We start from the raw sequence: 24,352 nt of genomic DNA on the forward strand, positions 1-24,352 counted from the left end.
CAGTGTCACTCGGTGCGGGCCGCACTCCCTGCACCTGCCTCCTGACGCCACTGGCTAAATAGTTAGCACCTCTGCCTGGCAGTACTAAGGTCGTTGGTTCAAATCCCAACCACGGTACCACCTGCCTGGAGTTTGCATGTTCTCCCTGTGCCTGCGTGGGTTTCCTCACACACTCCAAAGATATGCTGGTAGGTTAATTGGCTCCTGTCTAAAATTGGCCCCAATATGTGTACGTATGAATGTAACTTAGGGAATTTAGACTGTACACCCCTTGAGGGTTAGGGACTGATGTGAATGTACAATATATATGTAAAGAGCTGCATAAATTGATGGCACTATATAAGTACCTCAACTTAATAAATAATAAAGCCTTTCATCAATAGTGACTGCCCTCAAAAACCTGTAAAACCACAATATGTGTGTGAATTAATGTAAGGCTTCCAGCTGAGGTCAGTGTTATAATAACAAACATGTACTTTGTAAAGTACTGTGTTCTCTATAAAGTTTGTACACCACTCTGCTGCGTCACTCTACGACCTTCACCTCAGCCACAGCGAAGACATTTTCTAGAAGCCCATAGAGCCGCTACATAGATGCGCCACTACGCTCAGGGGGCGTGGCGCCGGTGACGCTCCAGAAGTGATAAAAGCCTGTGTCGCTTTCTATGACGCAATCACTTTGACTTAGTCTTTCTGAAGGACGTTTGTTGTATCGGGTTAGTACAACGATGCCTAGAGGAAGCCGAAGCCGTACCTCCAGGATGGCCCCGCCAGCCAGGTATGTGTTTTAGTAAGCCGACTTTCCCTCTGGGCTGGGCACTTAGTTAAATGGTTAGCGGGGAGAGTAAGCCGGTATGTGTGGAGTCACGTGTGACAGAAAACATGGCTCCTTCACCAGGACTTCTATGACTGCTGTGTTTCATTGTATTCCTGGGCATAGAGGAAGAGAGGGCAGAGCCAGCCTCTATGGGCAGTAATAAGACTTCTCATCGTCTATAGATTGTCAGTTGCTGGAATTGTCCTTTGAGTTGCAGGATTTCTAAAACCTCATCTATTCTTCATTAACCACTTGCCCTCCAGAGGATTTGCCCTCCCAAACCCCCCCTCCTGACCAGACCATTTTTTGTGATGCAGCACTGCGGTACATTAACTGACAATGTGCGGTCATGAAACTCTGTACATAAAAGACATTTATTTACATTTTTCCCCACCTATAGAGCTTTCTTTCAGTAGTATTTGATCATCTCTGTGTTTTTTTTATATTTTTGTGCTATATACCAAAAAAGGCCGTTAATTTTGAAAAAAACAAACAATATTTTTGATTTTTTGCTATAAAACGTCCAATAAAATTTTCATAGAAATAAAATGTATTCATAAATTTAGGCCAAAATGTATTCTACGTATCTTTGCTAAAACAAAATTCCAATACGTGTAAATTAGTTGGTTTACGTGACCATTATAACGTCTACAAATGGCGACATATATACTGGATTTTTAAATTTATTTTATGTTAGTAATGGCGGCAATCAGCGTCTTATAACGGGACTGTGGCGGGCATTCTGACACTGGTTGGGAACTAATGGCCACTGACATCTCCAGTGACACTAATATAGCGATCAGTGCTAACAAAATGCACTGACACTGTACTCATGACATTGGGCAGGAAGGGGTTAACGTCTGGGGCAATCAAAGGGTTAACTGTTGTGCTTTCACTGTGTACTTTTTACTAGGGAGACATGCTGCTTTCTCTCTGCTGTGCAGTGAGAGAGAAAGCAGCATGTCCATGCTGACAGGAGAGAGATCTGTGTTGTTTACACACAGATCTGTCCCTTCTCCGCTCACCTAGTGGCGGCCGGTACCTGGTGATTGACATCCACTGCAACCAATGGCAGCTTGGGTGTGCGCCTCCTACCCAGAACTGCAAAATCACTCATATATACATGATTTTGCACAAAGCAGCTGCCCTGTAGCAGTATATCTGCTATAGGGTGGTAGGCAAGTGGTTAGAGCGGAAATAAATCTTTAGTAATAACAGTTGTGGATAGGCAGCTTTTGTATTGCAGAAGAGACATATGTTTCTTCTGCAATAAAACAAACGTACCTTCCCGTTCACAGTGTTCTTTTGAACGCACATTGAGTTGTGTATGCACAGCTTCATATATATTCTCTGCACAGTGCTGGGACGATGACCCCTGTGCGCATGTACAGCAATCACGTCATCCTTGAGCAGAGGTGAGTATTCCGCTGACTTTAGTCCCACCTTAAAGTGGAGCAAGAAACAGGGAGCAGGCAGGCTTTATTGCAGAAGAGACATGCACTGTCTTTTCCGCAATAAAATGTCCATATCTACCTGTGCTCTGTCTTCTCTGGGACTGTAAACTGAGCTGCGCATGCACAGGTCAGCTTACAGCGCTGGACCAGTCTTGAGTGCCAGGATGACCAGCTCCTGTGCATGTGCAGGAGTGATGTCATCCCCTACTGACCAATGACTGGTTGAAGGACCGGCATTCAGTAGAGGGTGTCAAATTGGCGGCCCTCCAGCTGTTGCCAGAGTACAAGTCCCATGAGGCATTTCAAGACTGACCGTTACAAGCATGACTCCCAAAGGCAGAGGCATGATGGGACTTTTAGTTTCGCAACAGCTGGAGGGCCACCAGTTTGACACCCCTGCCATAGAGGGTCCTTTGGACAGGTAAGTATTCACCCTAAAGCCAGGACATTTTTATCTTAATGCATTTCCTGCGTTAAAGTATACGTAAAGGAAAAACTTTTTTTTGTTTTGGATGGAGGAAGAGGGATTAGAACCCCTGTCGGTTTTTATTGCTGTGTGCTTCCATTAGGGAGATTCATTCTATTTGTCCTGTTTTCCATTATCATTGAAAGTAAAAGAAAATCCCAAATTTTGGGTTCTCCCCAGAAAAGCAAAAGAGGGGAAATTGTCCAATGGGGACAATAATTTTGGCGAACTGGGAGTCCCCAAGCAATTTTGTTAGTTTGCAGGGATTTCCTATTACTTCCTGTTTGGCTATGGGACAGGAAGTGAAGGAAAATCTCCACAATGGGACACAGATGACAAACAAAAAATCTGACAAGGGTTATAACCCTCCCTTACGTTATCCAAAATGAAAAAAAAAGTTTTGCCCATAGTTCTACTTTAAGGTAAAAAGTGTCCCAGTAGCAGTATCGCTTCCTCACCCCCTATATACTTACCTAAGTCCTCATTTAATCCAGCACTTTGCCCATCTGAAGTGACTCTTCTCTCTCACTTTTCACAAGAAAGGCAGGAGCTATTGACAATCAAAACCTGTGAGCAGTGTGCGGGTCGTGTGTATATGCACGCGTACAACCTGGCTCAGGAGCATGCCTGCATGTGTGCCCCCATAGCAAGCAGCTTCCTATTGTGGCGAACAGTGGGGGGGGCCACTGTGTGCAATAGTACTGAAAAGAGCAGTTAAGCATAACATTTTATTAAAAAAAAATCTTAGCCTTTACAATCACTTTAAGTTTGGATAGATGCGCAAAGGGATAGAACCCCATTCAGTTTTTTCTTTTTTTACCCTTATTGTCCCCACTGAAGAAATTTCCCTCTACTTCCTGTTTTTGAGACCCTTCAGGAAGTGGGAAGACATTTCTATAAGGTTAGGGAAAATCCCAACTTAGGTGTTACCAGAGGAAATTTCCCCAAAGATATCCCTCTTCTGAAATAATACTTTAGATTTCCCATCACTTTCACTGGTCTTTCTCCAGTCAAAGGCCTCCTTCACATGGCGGTACTGATCCACACACCCGTGCGAAGAGCCGTACATCTGTGCTGGTCCAATTTTGTCATTGATTTGAACGGTCTGCCTGAAGAGAGCACTTTTGCATGCCATGCAGGTGAAGACAGCCCTTCGCACAGGTGTAAAAATGAGTATACCCATGTAAATGGGGCCATAGACAAACAGAATTTCCTCAGCAGATAATAGGAGTACAAAGCTGACAGATCTTTTAGGTATTTACTATGCTACACACATTGTTGTTATGTACCAGTTAGAGGTTGTTTTAGATGTAATTTTTCTGTTGGACTGTATGATAACCACATCAGTGCACGTGTGGCCAAATCTAATGGTGCATTTATAGCCAAAGTGTTTACAGTTTTGGCAAGAGTGGAGAAAGGTTGGAAGCCCTGTCAGATTTTAGAACTATCTACAGTTTTGTTAGAGAAATTCCCCCTTCTTTTCTGTTCTGGTGTCACCCTTTTACCAGACAGGAAGTGAAGAAAAATCAACAACAGAGAAACAGACAACAATAAAACGGGGGCAGATGTTTCAACCTACCCAACTGAAAATTGCTTCCGTCTGTGTTGTTGTTGGGAGAGTGTCCTTCACATCCTGTCTGGTGAAACAGTGAGCAAAGGGAAATCTCTCCAATGGAGTCCTGAACAGCAGTAAAACTTAACCAGGGGTTCTAATCCTCCCCACACTATTCAAAAAAGAAACCGTTTTGGCTGTAGAAACTTTAAACATTGAGGAAACCTAAAGCATTATGTCAGGAGGATGGTCTTTTCATACTTTCATACCTACCCCACCTCCACCTAAGAACTGTACTTGAATCACCTCCGCCAGATCATCCCCCACAGTTATCACCTTTTGTATCACCTCCCCTTCCTTTAGATTGTAAGCTCCATGAGCAGGGCCCTCCTATTCCTTCTATACTGAAATGTATTGTAATTGTACTGTCTCCCTTATATTGTAAAGTGCTGCAAAAACTGTTGGCGCAATATAAATCCTGTATAATAATAATACTTAGCCAGAATTGTTGTCTATCAAACATTAGAAGCTAGAGGTGCATGGCAAAAAATTTAATTTCTTGTCTGATTGCTGTTGTTCCTCAAAGATAAGATGTGGAAGAGGTGTCCCACCCTCCCTTCATTAGGCCTGTTTCACATGGGCTTCAGCTTCTATAAGGGCAGTGTGAACAGCAAGCTTTTATGAAACTTTCAGCAGGCTTTTGAAAATCTTTTAGTAAGCTTCAAGCAGCTTTCCCTTAACCTTTAACCACTTAAGGACCGCCCTATAACAGATATACTGCTACAGGGCGGCACCTGTGCACAAAATCACATCTATATACATGATTTTGCATTTCCAGGTAGGGTGCACACGTAAGCCCTACCCGCATCGCCATTCACAGCCGTGGTTATTGATCACCTGGTCCAGGCCAGTAATTGCCCACCGGTGCCCTGTGATTACCGAGCATCTCCAACAAGGAAGTAGATTGTTTTGTTTACAAACAATCTTCCTCCCTGTCAGCTCGAGCACACTGCTCGGGATGGCTGTGCACAGTACAGCCATATCTATCAGTGTGCTTACAGTGAAGAACACACCCCCTGCCCCCTTGTAAAACACTCCCAGCACAGTTGACCCTTTGATTGCCCCTCACATTAAACCCTTCCTGCCCAGTGTCATTAGTACAGTGTCAGTGCTTTTTTTTTTTTTTAGCACTGATCACTGTATTGGTTTCACTGATGTGTCAGTGATACCAAGTTAGTTCCCCCTCAGTGTCAGAATGTCCACCGCAATCCCGCTAAAAGTTGCTGATCGCCGCCATGACTAGTAGAAGAAAAAAAATCCCATTATTTATACCACCATTTGTAAATGCTATAACTTTCACGAAAAAACAATTAATTTACATGTATTGAGATGTTTTTTAGCAAAGACATGTCGCAGAATACATGTTGGCCTAAATTTATGACGAAATTAGATTTTTTTTTTTTTATTTTTACTGGACATGTTTAAGAGCAAAAAGTCCAAAATATTGTTTTGTTTTTTTTAAATTGTCGGTCTTTTTTTGCTTATAGCATAAAAAATAAAACACCACACAGGCGATCAAATACTACCAAAAGAAAGCTCAATTCCTGGGGAAAAAAAGAACGTACATTTCATTTGGGTGCAGCATTGCATGTCCGTGCAATTTTCAGTTAAAGTAACACAGCGCTGTAATGCAAAAAATGGTCAGGTCATGAAGGGGGGTAAATCCTCAGTGGTTAAAGCATCTCTCAGCTACTGTTGGAAATGTTAAAGATCTGTTTTACATGTGCTTCAGTTTGTGTAAGAGCAGTGTGAATAGTAACCTTTCATGAAGTTTTCAGCAAACGTTTGACAAGCTTTGATCAGCGCTCTCTAAGCCTTCTATGGCCTCATTTACACTAGCAGTTAGAGAGCAGCAAAAATATGTGGCTGAGCCGTGTTTTTGCTGCCTGCCAACTCCCCCCTTCAGCCGTCATAGGCAGTGAACAGGGATGTTTTCATAACACTGCACAGTTGATCAGAATTGTCGTTTGCAGGAAGCAAGCTACACATGCAAGTCAATGGGGAAGCACCACAAAGCTTGCAATTGTCAGCATATTACCACCTGTCAGTAGCCTCTGGGGTGCGATCTTACCACAGGTCGGGCTTCAGAGGCAAGGAAGATTTAGACACACATCTAAATTCTACCCTTAGAGTGTCCTTCAGTTCTTGTTTAGAAATGTTATACACACATCCTAATGGGAGTGCTAATTGGCAGTTTAAACAAGCTGTTAGCAGGCTTCAGCAGGCTTTCAACAAGCTTCAAGTAGTACATATAAAATAGGTAGTGAGCGCTCTAATAGATATCAGCAGCTAGAACACATTAGGCAACCACAATGCCTTAAATATAAACAGTCAAACTAAAATAATGAAGTGCAGCGCTAAGAAGAATAAAAAGTAAATAGAGTGATAATCTGGTATCACAATGATGAACTGTAGAGGTACGGAATCCCACGGCTTCCACTTTATCAGAGTAACAGAAATGCGCACTCACCGGAAACGCATGGGTTATGCGCATGTGTGATTATGCATCACGGGCAATGGGAACATCAGAATCCAGGCAGCCAGGCGTCTCCCTCACGGTGGGTCATCACAGACTCCTGTAACAGGTCCGGGGGATCCCCTTAAGGTAAGCCAGGTGTTCCCTTCTCCAGGAAAAAACCTCCTCTCAGGATGGCAAAAGTGCTTTCTCTATGGGAGTGGAAGCTCCAGATAGGAGCCCCAGAAAACAAATGCCCAAAATAGTGTAGTATGTTCAAAATCTCAGGTTTATTCATCAAAATAGCAGCAGGACAGTAAGCATATGGTACATCATGATATGTGAAGTACACAGAGTAAACAGATGCAGTACTGACCCCCAGTGGTGTAAAACGCCGGGCCTCCTCGTGGCTCCGGCGGGTATATGACGTCACGCTCTGTGCAGTTCCTCCTTAGGCCTTTCGTGCTAAAGGCACATCATCAGAGGGGAGACTGCACAGCAGTGTGACCGACGCCAGTGTAAGAAATAAGGGAACTGGCACATGCGCAATGAGCCGCGGCCATTTTCCCGAAGACAAACGTGCACTGCGCATGCGCGAGCACGGCAGCGCCATTTTGCCGTGGATCCGCGATCTACCATATAATGAGGAGGAGACAGAGAAGTCTCAATGTAAAAACCCAGACACGATTGTTAACTATGTCACAGACCCCAGGGAGTGAACTGTAAACAATATGTCACAGACCCCAGGGAATAAATAGTAGATGCTATACCTTTATAGGGAGTGAAAGTGCCAGTATCTGTAAAGTTAACAGTGCACAAAAATGAACTATGGGGTATAGAGATCCCCTCAGTGAATGGCATAAGCTATATAACGGACCACGGCAAGATGCAGGATACAAACGCATACATGCTACAAACTTTAGATATAAGGAAATAAGATGAGGATATAAAATTTAAAACGCAGATGTTTAATATATCGTGTATTGGATCTGGCAGAATAGCATATCCAATATCACAATACCAGACCCAGTCAGGATATCGAATAGAAGCCCCATAATAATGATATATGGAAACAACAGAAAATCAGGATAAAAAAGGGTAAAATACCCAAAACACTTTAAAACCAGAAGAAAGTGAATAGAAACCATATACTCCTTCCTACGCTCGTCACCCAAATAAACGCAAGAAAACAGGGCGGGAGGGGGCAATTAATGATAAAAAAGACTGGTATAACAGTCAGAGTAGGTATATGATAAAATGACAAATACTAGAAGTTGAAGCATATGGAAAAAAGTCTCCCATGATACATTTCAAACGCTAAAATGTTATACACATAGAAAAATGATATAAGCTTGGGAAAATAACTCTCATGCTGGAAATAAACCCAAGGTGATAGTCCAACATAAATAAAACATAATGTACAAAGAAGGCTCAAATCACAATATATGATTAGATGAAAAATAAAATAAAATAAAAATAAGAAATGAGACCGTCAGTTGTTAGCAATGAAGCAATTGACGTCTACCTCAATGTTGTGGCCCAGAGGATGTAAAGTTTGGAGCTCAAACACCCATTTGGTTTCGGCTTGGGAAACTGCCATAGTTTTATTAATACCCCTCCAATGGTTACTGATTACATCAATCCCAATGAATTTGAGTGAAGAAGGGTCTTTATTATGGTGGAGGCGGTAGTGGTTTGATAATGAGTGCTCCCTGAAACCCTTCTTGATATTGGAGACGTGCTCGCGTAAACGGTCACGTAGACGTCTTGTTGTCCTGCCAATATATTGTTTTTGGCAGGGACATTGTAGTAAATACACTACAAATTTGCTATGACAAGAGATGAAATGTTTAATGTTATAAATTTTTCCAGTAACTGATGATTGGAATGTACTGATTTTCCTCTTTCTGGTATTGTCACACTTACAGATGATGCATTTATTGCAGGGGTGAAACCCTTTTAGATCCTTAAACAGAGAAATGTTATTAGGAGGATCCACAACATTTGGTGCAATCATGTGCCTAACAGCAGTCGCTTTCCGAAATACAATTTCCGGTTTCTCCGGTAGTATTGCTGTTAGAACCGGGTCCATTTTTAAACTAACCTTACAGAAAAAGAGCTTCACTTACTTGATAAAGGATTGAAATATGCCCCATCAAAAAACCTTAATAAGTTTGAAACCTATATGGACATACATAAGTTCGCACGACAATTGTCCCTGAAAAGGTATTTTGCGAATAATCCTATCAATAGGGATGTATCGATTGGAATATACACTCATTCTAATCTACGCAATGCATCCACCTATAACCCTCCCCCACAAACTCACTCTTGTGTGAATCTATTTAGAGACAAGGTCTTGAAAGAATTGAGGGAAATACCATTTAAGAGATCTTTTGACAGAACAGGCGACACTAAAGCCATTAAATCATTATTAGAAAGGAAGAATTTGGTAATAAGACCAGCAGACAAAGGTGGGGGTGTAGTGGTTCTCAACAAGGAAGACTATATCAATGAGGTTAACAACATTTTGAGTGATAATACCACTTATGTTCGTTTACCTAAGGATCCTAAAATAGAGTACAAACGTTCTCTTAAAAACATCATTAACAAGGGGTATGTAGAGGGTATTCTGAATAAGAAAGAAAAGTCCTATTTATGTCCAACAGCACCTAAGTTACCAGTCTTGTATATATTACCGAAGGTTCATAAGGACCCCATAAAACCACCAGGGAGGCCAATAATAAGCGGTATTGGTTCCTTATCCTCTAGGATTGGTGAATATGTGGACTTTTTCCTCCAGCCACTCGTTTTACAAACTGCAGCGTATTTAAAGGACACCAAACAGGTCCTAAACGAGGTCAGCTCCCTAGTCACTTCTCCCGACACCTTTTTGGTTACAGCGGATGTCGCTTCTCTATACTCAAACATTAACCATAATGATGGCATGGAAGCGGCTGATTTCTTTTTAACACAATACAGTCCCTTACCTGTCACCCAGAAGAATTTCATTCTAGAGCTTTTAGAATTTGCTATGTTAAAGAACTATTTTTGGTTTAATAAAGACTACTATCTGCAAATAAGAGGCGTGGCAATGGGGGCAAAGTTTGCCCCCTCCCTGGCAAACCTATTTATGGCTAGGTGGGAGGAGGATCTTATTTTTGCCAGAGATTGGCCTGAACTGTTGTTTTACAAAAGATATATTGATGATATCTTGCTTCTATGGAATGGGGATGAGGAGTCTCTCATAAACTTCTTTAACTCATTAAATAATAATACCCTTAACATCAAACTCACATATGTTTATAGCCGTGAGGAGATCAATTTCTTAGATTTAACTCTTGTCAACTACATGGGCAGGATTACCACTAGATCTTTCTTTAAGGCAACAGATCGCAATAGCTTTATTCCTCTTGGGAGTTGTCATCATCCCAATTGGCTGTCTAATATCCCTAAAGGACAGATAATGAGGATCAGGCGCAATTGCTCGGATTATGAGACTTTTCACGTTCAGGCCAATATCTTAAAACACAGGTTTCTAGAGAAGGGATATAGTGAGACAACCCTTGATCATACTATTCAGGTAGTGGCGCAGATGAATAGAAACACCATGCTGACTGATAAAACAAGAAACAATCAAAAGAAAAAAATCTGCACATTTGTCACATCCTTTTCAACCCAATATAAGGCAATCAATAAAATAATGAATAACAATTGGGGTATTTTAAAAATGGACCCGGTTCTAACAGCAATACTACCGGAGAAACCGGAAATTGTATTTCGGAAAGCGACTGCTGTTAGGCACATGATTGCACCAAATGTTGTGGATCCTCCTAATAACATTTCTCTGTTTAAGGATCTAAAAGGGTTTCACCCCTGCAATAAATGCATCATCTGTAAGTGTGACAATACCAGAAAGAGGAAAATCAGTACATTCCAATCATCAGTTACTGGAAAAATTTATAACATTAAACATTTCATCTCTTGTCATAGCAAATTTGTAGTGTATTTACTACAATGTCCCTGCCAAAAACAATATATTGGCAGGACAACAAGACGTCTACGTGACCGTTTACGCGAGCACGTCTCCAATATCAAGAAGGGTTTCAGGGAGCACTCATTATCAAACCACTACCGCCTCCACCATAATAAAGACCCTTCTTCACTCAAATTCATTGGGATTGATGTAATCAGTAACCATTGGAGGGGTATTAATAAAACTACGGCAGTTTCCCAAGCCGAAACCAAATGGGTGTTTGAGCTCCAAACTTTACATCCTCTGGGCCACAACATTGAGGTAGACGTCAATTGCTTCATTGCTAACAACTGACGGTCTCATTTCTTATTTTTATTTTATTTTATTTTTCATCTAATCATATATTGTGATTTGAGCCTTCTTTGTACATTATGTTTTATTTATGTTGGACTATCACCTTGGGTTTATTTCCAGCATGAGAGTTATTTTCCCAAGCTTATATCATTTTTCTATGTGTATAACATTTTAGCGTTTGAAATGTATCATGGGAGACTTTTTTCCATATGCTTCAACTTCTAGTATTTGTCATTTTATCATATACCTACTCTGACTGTTATACCAGTCTTTTTTATCATTAATTGCCCCCTCCCGCCCTGTTTTCTTGCGTTTATTTGGGCGACGAGCGTAGGAAGGAGTATATGGTTTCTATTCACTTTCTTCTGGTTTTAAAGTGTTTTGGGTATTTTACCCTTTTTTATCCTGATTTTCTGTTGTTTCCATATATCATTATTATGGGGCTTCTATTCGATATCCTGACTGGGTCTGGTATTGTGATATTGGATATGCTATTCTGCCAGATCCAATACACGATATATTAAACATCTGCGTTTTAAATTTTATATCCTCATCTTATTTCCTTATATCTAAAGTTTGTAGCATGTATGCGTTTGTATCCTGCATCTTGCCGTGGTCCGTTATATAGCTTATGCCATTCACTGAGGGGATCTCTATACCCCATAGTTCATTTTTGTGCACTGTTAACTTTACAGATACTGGCACTTTCACTCCCTATAAAGGTATAGCATCTACTATTTATTCCCTGGGGTCTGTGACATATTGTTTACAGTTCACTCCCTGGGGTCTGTGACATAGTTAACAATCGTGTCTGGGTTTTTACATTGAGACTTCTCTGTCTCCTCCTCATTATATGGTAGATCGCGGATCCACGGCAAAATGGCGCTGCCGTGCTCGCGCATGCGCAGTGCACGTTTGTCTTCGGGAAAATGGCCGCGGCTCATTGCGCATGTGCCAGTTCCCTTATTTCTTACACTGGCGTCGGTCACACTGCTGTGCAGTCTCCCCTCTGATGATGTGCCTTTAGCACGAAAGGCCTAAGGAGGAACTGCACAGAGCGTGACGTCATATACCCGCCGGAGCCACGAGGAGGCCCGGCGTTTTACACCACTGGGGGTCAGTACTGCATCTGTTTACTCTATGTACTTCACATATCATGATGTACCATATGCTTACTGTCCTGCTGCTATTTTGATGAATAAACCTGAGATTTTGAACATACTACACTATTTTGGGCATTTGTTTTCTGGGGCTCCTATCTGGAGCTTCCACTCCCATAGAGAAAGCACTTTTGCCATCCTGAGAGGAGGTTTTTTCCTGGAGAAGGGAACACCTGGCTTACCTTAAGGGGATCCCCCGGACCTGTTACAGGAGTCTGTGATGACCCACCGTGAGGGAGACGCCTGGCTGCCTGGATTCTGATGTTCCCATTGCCCGTGATGCATAATCACACATGCGCATAACCCATGCGTTTCCGGTGAGTGCGCATTTCTGTTACTCTGATAAAGTGGAAGCCGTGGGATTCCGTACCTCTACAGTTCATCATTGTGATACCAGATTATCACTCTATTGACTTTTTATTCTTCTTAGCGCTGCACTTCAAGCTTCAAGTAGTGCTGAAGCCTGCTAACAGCTTGTTTAAAGTGGCAACCAGCAATACCATTATGGTCTGTGATCAGAATATACAAGCTGAAGGCCACTTTAAACGCTTCAAGGCTTCCTGAAAGCTCTGTAAATGTTTAGTGAAAGCTTGCTGTTAAAACTGCTCTTATATACTCTTATACTGCCACTTTAAAGGATAAGTTCAGCTTTTGGACAAAAAATAATAAATGTACATTTTTTTGCAAGTAAAAAAATGTTCATTTATTATTTTTGTCCAAAGGAGCCTGTAAAACATTGTACCAGCAATCAGTAGATCGCTGATGCTATGCAGGTCTCCTGCAGACCTGTCAGAATATCTGCTTGCCGTACTGGATGTAAGGTCAAGCAGATATTCTGAAAGGAAGCTTCATGAACTACCACGGCGCTCCATAGCACCATGGTAGTTGTTTGAAAACTACAAGCCAGCGGCCGCTAAAGCTGCCAGGATTTGTAGGCACTCATTCACAGAACTCTGTGAATGAGTGACACAGCCATGTGGGCGGAGCCCCGCACGGCCACGCTGTTTTCAAATCTGACAATAGTACGAGGAGACTTCTTCCCATACTATCTGTCAGAGGGGGGGGGGGGGGGTGTGTGGACGTGGCCGCAGCTATGGGCACATGTTGCATTTTCCACCCTAAAAACAAAGCTTGCTGTTTGCAGTGCACTTATACAAGCTGAAGCCTGTGTGAATTAGGCTTAATATATGCTCAGGAAAACCCAAATGTGCATGTTTATACATCACAATCACAGAGAAACACTATATTGGCAAAAGTATTGGGACACCCCTCCAAATCATTGGATTCAGGTGTTCCAATCACCTCCTTGGCCTCAGGTGTATAAAATCAAGCACCTAGGCATGCAGACTGCTTCTACAAACATTTGTAAAAGAATGGGTCGCTCTCAGGAGCTCAGTGAATTCAAGTGTGGTACCGTGATAGGTTGCCACCTGTACAATAAGTCCATCAGTGAAATTTTCTTGCTACTAAATATTCCACGGTCAACTTTTAGTGGTATTATAACAAAGTGGAAGCAACTGGGAACAACAGCAACCCAGCCACCAAGTGGTAGGTAACATAAAATGACAGAGCAGGGTCAGTGCATGCTGAAGAGCACAGTGTGCAGAAGTCACCAACTGTCTGCAGAGTCAATAGCTAAAAATCTCCAAATGTCCTGTGGCCTTCAGATTAGTACAACAACCGCGCGTAGAGAGCTTCATGGAATGGGTTTCCATGGCCTCCACAGCTTACATCACCAAGTGCAATGCAAAGCGTCGGATGCAGTGGTGTAAATCACGCCGCCACTGGACTCGAGAGCAGTGGAGACGTGTTCTGTGGAGTGACAAATTACACTTCTCTGTCTGGCAATCTGATGGATGTGTCTGGGTTTGGTGGTTGCCAGGAGAATGGTACTTGCCTGACTGCATTGTGCCAAGTGTAAAGTTTAGTGGAGGGTGGGATTATGGTGTGGGGTTGTTTCTCAGGGGTTGGGCTTGACCCCATAGTTCCAGTGAAGGGAACTCTTAAGACATCGGAATACCAAGACATTTTGGACAATTTCATGCTCCCAACTTTGTGGGAACAGTTTGGGGATGGCCCCTTCCTGTTCCAACATGACTGCGCACCAGTGCACAAGGCAAGGTCCATAAAGATATAGATGAGCAGGTATGGGGTGGAGGAACTTGACTGGCCTTGGGATGAATTAGAGAGGAGACTGTGAGACAGGCCTTCTCGTCCGTCATCAGTGCCTGAGCTCACAAATGCTCTTCTGGAAGAATGGTCAAACATTCCTATATGCAGACTCCTAAACCTTGTGGACAGCCTTCCCAGAAGAGTTGAAGCTGTTATAGGTGCAAAGGGTGGGCCAACTCAATATTGAACCCTACAGACTAAGACTGGGATGCCATTAAAGTTCATGTGCATGTAAATGCAGGTGTCCCAATAGGGCACAGTAGGGTGCATTACCCCCCAAAATTACCCCACTAATGGTGTTTACCTAGAATACATACCAGTAGTTTTAATTTGCTTGGTCATCTAGTGTAGACTTGCTTTTTCTTTGCTCCAAGTCTACACTAGATGAATTACAGGGTTACTGCGAGTAACACAAGCAGTTCTAATTGGGACTCTGTGTTTACATGGATGGATCCAGCATTAACCAGTGTTGCCTAGATGGGTAGAACAGTATGATGTAATGTAGTTGCAATAGAAAGTATTGATGATTCACCTAAGCAGGATTGGTCAAACCAGTAGTTCAGTTACCTCGATTAAAGCATTATTAATACTCCTAAAAGTAATTTGAGCACTTTTTCCATTCAGATTTGTATAACTGTAAGCTTTAATTTCTCTAAAATGATGCATTAGTGGCATAGTCACATCATTTTGTTATCTGACTATAGAGCTTAAATTGATGGCTCATGAACTGTGACATACAATTATTGTTCATTACTTAAGACAAGTCTGGTTTTGCTTTGCAGCCGGGCACCAGTAATGAGGTCAGCACCACCTCCAGTGGCACACCCACCTGCTGCTGCTGCCCCATCCGCCCTTGGACCTGCTGCTGCCCCTAGACAACCAGGACTCATGGCACAAATGGCTACTACAGCTGCTGGAGTTGCAGTTGGTTCTGCAGTGGGACACACTATTGGACATGCTATTACTGGTGGATTTGGTGGCAGTAATTCAGAGCCTGCAAGGGCAGATATAACCTACCAGGTAAGAGTTGTATTTATATACAGTCATGGCCGAAATTGTTGGCACCCTTGATATTTCTCCAGGAAATCATGTATTTCTCACGAAACGTATTGCATTAACACATGTTTTGCTATACACATGTTTATTCCCTTTGTGTGTATTGGGACAAAACAAAAAAAGGGAGGAAAGAAAGCAAATTCGACATAATGTCACACAAACCTCCAAAAATGGGCTGGACAAAAGTATTGGCACCCTTTCACAACTGCGGATAAATAAGAATGTTACAAGCATGTGATGCTCCTGTAAACTCACCTGGGGCAAGTAACAGGTGTGGGCAATATAGAAATCACACCTGAAAGCAGATAAAAAGGAGAGACGTTCACTTAACCTTTGCATTGTGTGTCTGTCTGTGCCACACTAAGCATGGACAACAGAAAGAGGAGACGAGAACTGTCTGAGGACCTGAGAACCAAAATTGTGGCAAAATATCAACAATCTCAAGGTTACAAGTCCATCTCCAGAGAACTAGATTTGCCTTTGTCCACAGTGCGCAACATTATCAAGAAGTTTGCAACCCATGGCACTGTAGCTAATCTCCCTGGTCGTGGACGGATGAGGAAAATTGATGAAAGATTGCAACGCAGAATAGTCCGGATGGTGGATAAGCAGCCCCAAACATGTTCCAAAGACATTCAAGCTGTCCTGCAGGCTCAGGGAGCATCAGTGTCAGCGCGAACTATCCGTCGACATTTAAATGAAATGAAACGCTATGGCAGGAGACCCAGGAGGACCCCACTGCTGACACAGAGACATAAAAAAGCAAGACTACAGTTTGCCAAAATGTACTTGAGTAAGCCAAAAGCCTTCTGGGAAAACGTCTTGTGGACAGATGAGACCAAGATAGAGCTTTTCGGTAAAGCACATCATTCTACTGTTTACCGAAAACGGAATGAGGCCTACAAAGAACAAAACACAGTACCTACGGTAAAATATGGTGGAGGTTCAATGATGTTTTGGGGTTGTTTTGCTGCCTCTGGCACTGGGTGCCTTGACTGTGTGCAAGGCATCATGAAATCTGAGGATTACCAAAGGATTTTGGGTCGCACTGTAGGGCCCAGTGTCAGAAAGCTGGGTTTGCGTCCAAGATCCTGGGTCTTCCAGCAGGACAATGACCCCAAACATACGTCAAAAAGCACTCAGAAATGGATGGCAAAGAAGCGCTGGAGAGTTCTGAAGTGGCCAGCAATGAGCCCAGATCTAAATCCCATTGAACACCTGTGGAGAGATCTTAAAATTGCTGTTGGGAAAAGGTGTCCTTCCAATAAGAGAGACCTGGAGCTGTTTGCAAAGGAAGAGTGGTCCAAAATTCCGGGTGAGAGGTGTCAGAAGCTTATTGATGGTTATAGGAAGCGACTGATTTCAGTTATGTTTTCCAAAGGGTGTGCAACCAAATATTAAGTTAAGGGTGCCAATACTTTTGTCCAGCCCATTTTTGGGGTTTTGTGTGACATTATGTCATATTTGCTTTTCTGCCTCTGTTTTATATTTGTTCCAATACATACAAAGGGAATAAACATGTGTATAGCAAAACATGTGTTAATGCAATACCTTTTTTGTGTGAAATACTTGATTTTCAGGAAAAATATCAAGGGTGCCAACAATTTCGGCCATGACTGTATAATATATATATTGAAAACATGTTTTGTTTTTTGGGGGTTTTTTTGTCTTTATTGGGACAATTTTTCTCTCATTTCCCCTGAGATGTTTTGGACAGGAAGTGATTGGAATCTTTTGGTCAGTGATGCAGACACTTCTTGTAGCAGAATGACAAGGTTCTGATTTTTACTGCTGTCTATATTCTTGTAGTAGAGATTTTTTCCTCATTCCTTGTGTAATTGGTGAGGAAGGGAAGTAAAGGGATTATATCACAGTATAGACAAAGTAATAACTTAGCAGACAACCTAAACACTCCATAAAACATATTTGACTGAAGTTGGGCTTTTAAATGATAAATGGGAATCTACAAACTTGAGCTTTATACTCACACGTTTAGGAAAACACTGGTGTCCTTACGATGGTGAATGTGGGTTTTAAACATTTAAGGCCGCGTTCAATGGATGTTTTTCGGTGGGCACAGTAACAATTTGTGTCAATTGTGCCTGTTAAGTAAGTCTGAGCACAGGTTGTGCTTTTTATGTATTCCAACTTTGAAATGTGTTTTTGTTGTTACTATGGTTGTTTATCAAAACCAGAAATGTGCATTAGGCGTCTAGGACCTTTGATATATTTAGTGTTATGAAGGAATAGTTAAAGATGAACTCTAGGCTGATATAAAAGACAAATTAATGCAGCTCTGTGATCATTAATACATCATCAAATGTGTTTTTTATGCAAGCAGTGTAAGTACCTGAATCTGACCTTGTATCTGCTTCTTGCAGTCCTGTACAGCGGGGCTCAGACTGGTTGAGGAAAAAGCAAAACAAGGAGTAGAGAACAGACAGATTGTGTGTGTTTCTCTTCTCACTGTTCTGTCTCAAGCTGGATTGGACTTGTACGTGTTTATGTATCTTTAGAAGAGAAAAAAAAAGGTCTCTTGCCCTAGGCAGGTTGGTGTTTCAAGGCAGAGCTGTTTAAACTTCAGGACTGGATTTACAGAAATACAAATTGTTTGGCATGCAAAACTGCTTCATTATATGGATTTCATCTGTGTATTTAGCTGTTTCTCTTGAGTTCACCTATAGTATATATCAGTGGACTCCAAACTTTGGCCCGGGGCCAAATGTGGCCCTTTGCTTGCTGTTATCCGGTCCTCGTGGCACTATTTTCATCCACTGATAACAGTGGGACATAATTTCCCCCCACTGAGAACAATGAAGGGGCATAATTCCTCCCAATAACACCAACCATGGGACACAGTTCCTCCCAATGACACCAACAATGGGGCACAATTCCTCCCACTGACACCGAAGATGGGGCATTGTTTATTCACACTGACCTCAGAGCCTTTTCTACTCCTAATGGCCCCAGTCCGGCCCCTTTTAAGCCTGAAGGACCGTAAACTGGCCCTTTATTAAAAAGTTTGGAGACCCTTGGTATATATGAAGAAAAACTGGCACTTGATAAAGGTACTAACACAACTGTGGCCTCAAATGATTTTCTTTTTTTTTCTTTTTTTTTTCTTGTGTAATTCTAGGAACCTGCAGCTCCACAGTCAGCTTATCAACAGCAGCAGACTCAGTACACACCATGTCAGTATGAGATGAAACAATTCTTGGAGTGTGCTCAGAATCAAACTGACCTGAAGCTCTGTGAGGGCTTCAGCGAGGTGCTCAAACAGTGTCGATTCGCAAATGGTATGTTCCCTACTTTTCTTGCAAATTTTAATTGCAAGTTGTAATTTTTCTGTTGCTTGTGATTAAAGGTAAACCATGGTCTTTTAAATATGTTGGATATGCGTTGGAAGGAGATTTGAATGTTCATATTATTAATGTGTTAGTACGTTTTGTTAAAATCATTAAATGTAGTTTTATATACAACTACCATAAGTACCTGATCCTGACTTGATGTCAAACTCTTGTAATCTCCTGTATAGCAGCATTCAGGCCGGAAAAGGGAGGGGCAGTTATTGCTTATAAAGATAATGTTTACAGGAGTTACAGGCAGGGGGGCAATCTCATAAATATGGTGGTGGTCAGCAGGCCGTGATCGGGTGAGTGTCTAAGCATTGCTTGACTGCCATTGAGAAAATGTTACTTCTCTGGCTGTCTGTCACAAAACTAGCAAAAAGGAATCCAAACCCCTAGACTTGTGAAAACTGTTCATACCGTACTCATTCATATGCAGTGAGCTGTTTGCCTTAAGTTCAGCTTTAACCCTTTTGCTGCCCCTGGTGTAGGACTTATGTTAGCCACAGGAGGTAATTAAATACATACAGTAGCCGGGAGTGCATATGTTAAGCTTTCTGGTGGATTTTCCTCCTTATCACTTTCACAAGAAAAGGAAAGTACCCTTACCCATATATTTGGGGTATAGCAGGTGTTGCTGGGTAGAGTGGAGCAGTGGATTCATTTGAAAGTGAGATTTATTAACTTTATGGTTCAAAGTTTCATTGGGGTCTGGAGATGAGATTAGGATCTAATAGACTCCTAAAAATCAATATAAATACAAGTGAGCTCTAAAGAGGCAATAAAAAGCAGCTAGCACAAGAAATGAACCCCTTCATCCACAAAAAATGAACATATGATAGTGCAGTGCTGAGTGATCAATTAGAAATAAAGCATAATATAAACATAATGTGTGCTCATGGGGTAATATATATATAACATCTATATATATGAAAGTCCCGAGTGAAATGTCCTGGGTGAAACAGAAAAATCTTCAGTGATACGGTGTGATGACCAGTAATCAAAACAAATGTGCCATCTGTGAGGGCACAAAAATGTCCATGACAGTCCTCCATCACTATACACTCACCAGAAATAAAATAAGATCAGGCTAAGAGCAGAGAAATCCCTCCAAGCAATGTAAAGCTCCTCAGCTGTAGGAATCTCATATGGTGTACCAGAAGTGGAATGGAACAAGCTCTGAACAGAGAGATCTTTCCAAGCAACAAACAGCTCCTTTGCTATAGAAATCTCATCTAGTGTACCAGTAGTGGATCTGGGAAGGAATGGAGGAATATTCCCAGGAAGAAGAGAGGTAAAACGGTGAGAAGGATAACCAGAAGGAGGCTCTTCTATCTCCTCCAGAGGATGGACTTCAGTGTCTTGTATGGAGACGTCTCTGGACTCCTTTTATTCCCGTTCCAGTGAAAAATGTTGGACTCCAGTCAGTCAGTAAGTCAGTTAAGTCAGTCAGACAGTCAGTAAGCACGGCACCCAGACTGCATGGGCTTTAGCAATATTTTGTTTTTAAAGTGTTTGTAAATCTTAAAAATAATATTGCCGTTCCTGTCCCTTTTAAAGCAATATAATCTGCATTGTGCTGTTCAAATCTTATATAATGCTTTCAGTTTAGTGTAATACCTGATTGATACTGCCTTTTCCTCTGTCCTCCTGAGTAAACTGACCATGCCAATCATGGCAGCCGATCCATGATGGCATGGTCAGTTTACATCTATCATCATGCCGCTCTGTTTAAAAACATGCTCTGCAAGAGCACAGCATGTCTGTGTTCTCCGCTTAGTTCTGTATTCTGCAATGACGCCTTAACTCTTCTCACCCGTCCTTTCTTGATTGAATGAGGATCCCCTAGAAGTGCATGGATTGTTCATTGACATATGCTACAGATGTCAATGAGGGAGAGCAGCCGCTCCCACATGAGTCCCCTGTGCTCGGGAATGGGTAGAAATTTGATCACTATAAATAAGGAGTACGGAAGTGGTATTTATTATTTTTTACATTTAAGAACGCTGCAAATCTAAGGCTATTAATTTAGATTGGAGAATTCCAATTTCCTTTTCTGAGTTTGCAACTACTTTATTGACAAAAAAGGACACTTTCCTGAATGTACAGTACTGCACATAGGCTTCTTTAAATGCACTGCTCAAAAACAATTAAAGGAACACTTTTTAATCAGAATATAGCATCAAGTCAATTAAACTCCTGGGATATTGATCTGGTCAGTTAAGTAGTAGAGGGGGTTGTTAATCAGTTTCATCTGCTTTGGTGATTAATGAAATTAACAACAGGTGCACTAGATAGGCAACAATGAAACGACCCCCAAAACAGGAATGGTTGTACAGGTGGAGAGGCCACTGACTTTTTTTTCCCCCCTACTCATCTTTTCTGACTGTTTTTCACTAGTAGTTCTTCACTTGCATTTGACTAGGGTCAGTATCACCACTGGTAGCATGAGGCAATACCTGGACCCAACGGAGGTTGCACAGGCAGTCCAACTCCTCCAGGATGGAACATCAAAACGTGCCATTGCCAAAAGGTTTGCTGTGTCTCCCAGCACAGTCTCAAGAACATGGAGGAGATTCCAGGAGACAGGCAGTTACTCTAGGAGAGCTGGACAGGGCTGTAGAAGGTCCTTAACCCATCAGCAGGACCAGTATCTGCTCCTTTGTGCAAGGAGGAGCAGGATGAGCCCTGCCAGAGCCCTACAAAATGACCTCCAGCAGGCCACTGGTGTGAACTGTTTCTGATTGTTTGGTCAGAGACAATGTCATGAGGGTGGCCTGAGGACCCGACATCCTCTAGTGGGCCCTGTGCTCACTGCCCCGGAACATAGAGCTCAATTGGCATTTGCCATTGAACACCAGAATTGGCAGGTCCATCACTGGCACCCTGTGCTTTTCACAGATGAGAACAGGTTTACCTTGAGCACGTGACAGATGTGAAAGGGTTTGGAGAAGCTGTGGAGAATGTTATGCTGCCTGCACCATCGTTCAGCATTACCATTTTGGTGGTCGGTCAGTGATCGTCTGGGGAGGCATATCCAAGTGGAGGCATATCCAAGAGGTTGTCTTTGGAAAATAGACCTATGGGTGCTGCCAGCATTGCTATAGAGGTTGAAGGGGTAGGGGTCAACCTGTCCGTGCTCAGAAGATGCGCCTCACACTGCATTAAATTGGTCTGCATGGCTGTCGTCCCAGAAGGAAGCCTCTTCTAAAGATGATGCACAAGAAAGCCCGCAAACAGTTTGCTGAAGACAAGCAGACTAAGGAAATGGATTACTGGAACCATGTCCTGTGGTCTGATGAGACCAAAATAAACTTATTTGGTTCAGATGGTGTCAAGCTTGTGTTACCGCAACCAGGTGAGGAGCACGAAGACAAGTGTGTCTTGCCTACAGTCAAGCATGGTGGTGGGAGTGTCATGGTCTGGGGCTGCATGAGTTCTGCCAGCACTGGGGAGCTACAGTTCACTGAGGGAACCAGGAATGCCAACGTTTACTGTGACATACTGAAGCATGATCCCCTCCCTACGGAGACTGGGCCGCAGGGCAGTATTTCAAAATAAAGAACCCAAAACACACAGCTAAGGTTAAAGGTGATGGACTGGCCAGGCATATCTCCACCTCTAAACCCTATTGAGCATCTGTGGGGCATCCTCAAATGGAAGGTGGAGGAGTTCAAGGTCTCTACCATGATGTCGTCATGGAGAAAGAGAACTCCAGTTGCAACCTGTGAAGCTCTGGTGAACACCATGCCCAAGGCAGTGCTGGAAAAAAATGGTGACCACACAAAATATTGACACTTTGGGCCCAATTTGGACATTTTCACTTAGGGGTGTACTCACTTTTGTTGCCAGCAGTTTAGACATTAATGTCTGTGTGTTGCGTTATTTTGAGGGGACAGCAAATTTACACTGTTATATAAGCTGTACACTCACTACTTTACATTGTAGCAAAGAGTAATTTTTTGAGTGTTGTCACATGAAAAGATATAATAAAATATTTACAAAAATGTGAGGGGTGTACTCACTTCTGTGAGATACTACATCTGAACATGAGCCAGAAACGCTGCTGTCTACTCTGGGCTAAAGCTCATTTAAAATGGTATGTTGCAAAGTGCAAAACTATTGCGGTCAGACAAAATTAAATTTGACATTGTTTTTGGCAACCATGGGTGCCACGTCCTCCAGACTAAAGGTGAACGACCTTCCAGCTTGTTATTAGCACTCAGAGACTGTGAACATGCTACAGGTGTAGTTGGATATTTTAGACATGCTGCAACAGCAACTAACATTTGAGAGTCTAGGGACATGTTACATGGTAGGTATCACTGTTAATACCCATTTTCCAACTAAATTTCTTAGAATAGACTGCTAGAGTTGAAGGGCTGCCCAACAAATCCCAAAGGGCCACATGTGGCCTCTGGGTGTTGTGCAAATTGTTAATTTGAATGTAGCCATAGAGCACTTTTAAAAAATCTTTAATGTTTAGTGAAAGTGATGTGCTAGTTAAAAATTATATAAAATATATATATATATCCATCTTGTATAATAATAATTTTACACTTTCCTTTTTTTTTTTCTGTAGGGTTACCATGAGTGTCTGCTTCAACATAACATCATATTCCTGGGTTGAATGTGTTTCACTTGCAGATCGGAAAAAACCTTCATGAAACAGCTGATTTTTTTTTTTTAGAGGATTTACTCTGTTGGTAACTTCTATCAATCTGTCATCATTAATCATGTGTTTCTAAAAACAAATAAATAAATAATGGTGACAAAGAAATGACTTCTTGTGAACAAACAACTTAATCCACCAAATAGATTTGTACACCATGCCCAGTTCATAACATGAGAGGATGTTTAGTCTGCTAATAGATTTTTTTTTTAAAATTCCAATAAATGTTTTCCAAATTTGGAATGTTTTTTTTTTTTTTATGTTTATTGTATAGAGGGTTTTTATTTGGAGGAATTCCTGAATGGTAGCATATTTTTAACATTCTATGACACAATTTACAAAAAATATTAAAGACAAAATGGCCAAAGCTCCTCTAAAGTCCAGAGCAGAGAGCCAGTGACCACCAGTTCCTTGCTCACTGATGATTGAGAAACGAGTGCTCAGCTGTCTTTTGATCGCTCGTTTCTCAGACTTAGAGGTGGCGGAGAACAGATGCAGCAGCAGACCGATCCTGTATCCACCTAGGTTAGTATGTAGGTTTTCTTTTATTTTTCAGTTCACAAACATCTCTTTTAAAAGGATGTCTGTTAAGTTGGAGAAATAAGCTGCCGTTACTGACCTCTTTTAGAAGAGAAATGCTTCCAGACTTATCCTTATACCAACCTCACTACTTCAAGTCACTGATCCTAAACCAGCAAGAACAGTTCCTGGTGCCTGTGGATGGTGTTGGGTTCTAAAGTAGAGTGAAGACGATGTATGTGGATTTAATAGATGTCATATTACTTGGCTGAATTGGTTCTTAAATATGTTAA

At 41.9% G+C, this 24,352-nt stretch overlaps 1 protein-coding gene across 1 annotated transcript; it reads left to right on the forward strand.

Moving 5' to 3' along the window:
- Positions 1-617: 617 nt before the first annotated feature.
- CHCHD2 (coiled-coil-helix-coiled-coil-helix domain containing 2) lies at positions 618-23,783 on the forward strand. The gene is made up of 4 exons (XM_089668466.1): positions 618-777; positions 15,248-15,485; positions 18,658-18,817; positions 23,451-23,783. The coding sequence occupies exons 1-4, from the start codon at positions 728-730 to the stop codon at positions 23,459-23,461; spliced, it is 459 nt and encodes a 152-aa protein (XP_089524592.1). The 5' UTR covers positions 618-727; the 3' UTR covers positions 23,462-23,783.
- Positions 23,784-24,352: the final 569 nt, after the last annotated feature.

Source organism: Staurois parvus, unplaced genomic scaffold (genome assembly GCF_062004578.1).
Source record: "Staurois parvus isolate SC_StPar_1 unplaced genomic scaffold, SC_StPar_1.0 ptg000058l, whole genome shotgun sequence".
Lineage (NCBI taxonomy): Eukaryota > Metazoa > Chordata > Amphibia > Anura > Ranidae > Staurois > Staurois parvus.

Excerpts from the sequence above, each read along its gene's own strand:
- CHCHD2 (XM_089668466.1), top strand. The coding sequence starts at position 728 with ATGCCTAGAGGAAGCCGAAGCCGTACCTCCAGGATGGCCCCGCCAGCC. Across the intron at positions 778-15,247 it reads AGGATGGCCCCGCCAGCCAG|CCGGGCACCAGTAATGAGGT; the intron begins GTATGTGTTTTA and ends TTTGCTTTGCAG. Across the intron at positions 15,486-18,657 it reads GGGCAGATATAACCTACCAG|GAACCTGCAGCTCCACAGTC; the intron begins GTAAGAGTTGTA and ends GTGTAATTCTAG.